Here is a 3606-nt window from a genome sequence, read left to right as displayed (position 1 = left end):
AAACGATATAGTACTAAAGTCTACAGTTTCTTGAAGGTGTGAAAAAAATTAAACTTGTAAGTTAAAGTATAAAAAAGATATTTATATCTCAACTTCAAAAAAACAAAATTTTAACAAATTCAATAAAAACATTGAGAGCATTAGATAAGAAAAAGTAACTTCATTTATCGTAAGTTTCAAGGTTAATAGGTACATTCATTTAATGAATGCCTTTATTACTAGCCATTGTAAGACAACGTAATAAAACAATGTGTTACCCACACGTAATAAAAAACTCGTATAACTGTTATATTTATTGTTTATAAGCTTGTCATTTTATGCAGGAGGTTTTACGTCTGTGGCTTGATACAAGGAATTAATTGCGATATCGGATGATACAAACGCCATGGACTTGGCTAAAGTTGCTAATGATAATGAATCCATAACAACTCTGTTTGCCACATGATTAAGGTTTGCTCCTTTTGATTGTGCCGTGTATTTTAATGCTAGTTTAATAACGCGTTCACAAGCTAATGACTTTGATGTTGCACTCTTTGCTTCCTTTCCAGCTTGTTGTGCAGCAGTCTTTGCTAAATTCATCATCAAGTCTTCATGATTGGACATGCCATTTTTCGCATATCTTACCGACATTTGAACTTCGATGGACGCTGTTAGAGCTCTCCTCATAGCAACTACACTCGCTGCAGTCAAATAGGCAACATCACCTGCATACAGTATAGCTTTCTTAGCCTTCAACTCCAACTTTTCAAGTTTTTGCTTCGTTTTCTTCTCATTTGTGGTGTCATCATCGACTTCTGGTTGTTCTAGTTCCATTTCAGCGATAACATCAGGATGTAGGGCATATATCTTTTCCTTGGGATCAATCCAATCATCTATAAGATTTGGAGCTCCTAACTCCTGTGTTTCAAGAGTGTGACTATCTTGAGTAACATAATGTGTTGCATTTAGCCTTTTATTTAAAACAATAGCTTCAGATTCATTGACATTGGTAATATCAGGATCCATGTCCAAAACAGTTTGGTTCAAGAAGCCTTTTGGTTTCGTTTCGAGCACTCTTTTTTTACTTGGTATTATATGCACAGAGTTTCTTTCACTCAGTGACAGAACAGAATACGGTGTAAGTTGAGAACGCCGTGTGTTAGGATTTGTTATTTCCGTGGATAAATTAACCATTTCATGTTGTTTGTTTAATATTATATTATATATAGTTGTTGCAGCGTGCTTCGGAGTCGTAGGAGGAGTAATCGGATCTTCTTTTACTGATCTCTTTTTGCGAAGAGAAAGATCTACAGACTGTTTTTTTGATAAGGCAGAAGCATACGTAATATCTTTGAGTGCAGAAACAATTGAAACTTCAGCCGCTATTTGGGCCAATCCGTAAACCAAACGATGTAACTCGGGTTCAGTTGATGCTCTCGTAATAGAAAGAATATGTCCTGATAGAGTTCGTGATATATAATCTAAAATACGTCGTGTTTCTATTGCAGTCATACCCTTACTTTTTCCAGGAGCATCGAGGGCTTCACGGGTGATTCTTGTTAGTTTATCTTGTATTTCAAGTTTAGATAAAATAGCAGTGACTAAATCTTTTGACATTTGATACAAAGTTTCCTCCATCTTAGGATTATTAGTAACATTTTTCGTCGACTTCATTATAGTGTTATCTAAGTGCTTGAGGACATTATGAGGTGAGTTTATTATTTTCTCGCCGAAAGACTTAGAAATGATTGAATTTTTAAAATCATGAACAGGCGAAATTCCAGCTTCTGTTTCAAGTACCTGTTGTAAAAATGTTTATATTAGGTAATTAGTTTTAGTTAAAAATATAATATAATTTTATTTTAAATAAACTTACGAGAACCAGGCTTAGAACAAAATATCCTAACATAGTTCACAATGTTTACTATAGCGGTCGTGACAATTTAAGACTAAATTAAACTTTGATACCATAGTACCCATAAATTCCAATTAATATTTATTGGTTCTCACAGTTTTTGTTAACGATCTAACTCGTTAACCATTTGATTAAGATATAACCATAGTTTTTGTAACATAGTCGTTCGAATATAATTACTTTACATTTATTCATATAGTAAAACTAACAGTGTTCTTGATTGTACAACATACAGACGTCATCAAAGGAACTAGGTACTCCTTTGAAATCTGATTTAAAGAGTTTATAATAAAAGCGTTTCTGGAACGTCTGCAGAAAGAAAGGCAAGCCTTTTCCGTAGATCCGAGTTATTTCGATATGAAAACGCGAACGAAGAAAGAACATTCCTCATTTTTAGTTTTACAAACCTAGTTCTTTCAACATCACAATCTAGAGGCTAACGTTTACATATCAAGCTGAATATAGCAGTGTGCTTGTAATAAGGTGAAAGACGTAGAAAATGTAAGAGGGTAATACCACCGCAGAATTATTAAATAAAGTCTTCGATAGTTGTAGAATGACAATTATTTGTCTTTTATACAAACTTAGTTAATTCTATTTTGAGTAATTAGAGTACATAAGTAAGTTGTTGGGCGATGTAAGTGTAATACGTATTTATAACAGGAACCCAGAAAAAACTCAGTTGAAATGTGGTAAACGTTACTATAACATAATATATGACTTTCTTAATGATACTACAGTTTAACGTATAGTAATGGAGCGAATACCCTCAGGCTATTTAATATAAAAAAATTTTATACGAAATTTTATTAAAAAGCAAAGAAGTCTGCTGCGTTTCTTGGGATCGTTCTTCTTATCATTTTGAATGCGAGCTAGTTATTGTGCAATAAGTGATTTAAAATCGTAATTTGAATAAAAAATATATGAATTCTACGCGTACCTAGATTCTATCCAGCAAAAGCATTAAACATTGTAATACGACGTTTGCTATGTTCGATCTTTCTATAAACATAAAGCGGCCGGTAAACATAATCACTTTCAGCAGTCTTCAATACTTCTTCTCTCCATGGCGGATTATTTTCAATGGCACCACTACTTTTATCGCCGACTAATCCCTGAGCATCAAATGCATATTCTATGTTTCTTGAATCAACGTTCCCATGTGAAGAATCAACAAAAACTGTACTAAGTATAACAGCAAAAAGAATTACTCCCATGTTTTTACAGCTTTGTAATTGAAAATTGTTATGAGAGGATTACTAACAATCTCCTTCATTTAAATAGGTACTTTATTACAACGTAGATACGGTTGTTAATTTAGTTTAATTAATGCTAATGAATTAGCACTGATTATTCAAGTTGTGGCAAAATATTCCACGTAATGTATACCATGACAAAATATAATCTGTATCATTCATAATTTTACCTAAAATCTTTGATTTTGGGGAAAATACAGAAATCACAGGGTGCTAGGTCGGGACTATGTGCAGGATGGGTGACGAGTTGTACTTTTTCGGTAACTAAAATTGACTTAGTTTTTTTGACCGTGTATGAAGAAGCGTTGTCATGATGTAGGAGAACACGGTCGTTTGGTCGTCTTTCGCGAACTTTTTTAACACCCTGAGTAAACAAATGGTTTCTACCATTTGTTTACTCAGGGTGTTACCACTCGGCATTAACACTCTTTTGATCTTGAAGTGGAATAGTGCAGA

The 3606-nt window shown here is 33.5% G+C and overlaps 1 protein-coding gene across 2 annotated transcripts; it reads right to left on the bottom strand.

Annotated features, from left to right (window-relative positions):
- Nucleotides 1-257: 257 nt before the first annotated feature.
- LOC126976872 (uncharacterized) lies at nt 258-3073 on the bottom strand. Of its 2 annotated transcripts, none has more exons than XM_050825497.1 (2): nt 2835-3073; nt 258-1779 (listed from the first exon to the last, which is right to left on the bottom strand). In XM_050825497.1, exon 2 carries the CDS (start codon nt 1651-1653, stop codon nt 316-318), a length of 1338 nt encoding a protein of 445 aa, XP_050681454.1. In that variant the 5' UTR covers nt 1654-1779; nt 2835-3073; the 3' UTR covers nt 258-315. The 2 variants fall into 2 exon arrangements, with proteins under 2 accessions (XP_050681454.1, XP_050681453.1); XM_050825496.1 differs by lacking the exon at nt 2835-3073 and adding an exon at nt 1856-2003.
- Nucleotides 3074-3606: the final 533 nt, after the last annotated feature.

The sequence above is a fragment of the Leptidea sinapis genome, chromosome 42 (genome assembly GCF_905404315.1).
Source record: "Leptidea sinapis chromosome 42, ilLepSina1.1, whole genome shotgun sequence".
Taxonomy (NCBI): domain Eukaryota; kingdom Metazoa; phylum Arthropoda; class Insecta; order Lepidoptera; family Pieridae; genus Leptidea; species Leptidea sinapis.
This window is presented reverse-complemented; position numbering and strand designations above follow the sequence as displayed.

What these genes read in the sequence shown, in the direction of transcription:
- LOC126976872 (XM_050825496.1), bottom strand. Translation starts at nt 1,888, where the DNA reads ATGTTAGGATATTTTGTTCTAAGCCTGGTTCTC. An exon ending in TTGTTCTAAGCCTGGTTCTC is followed by an intron (nt 1,780 to 1,855) that starts GTAAGTTTATTT and finishes TTTTTACAACAG; the next exon opens with GTACTTGAAACAGAAGCTGG.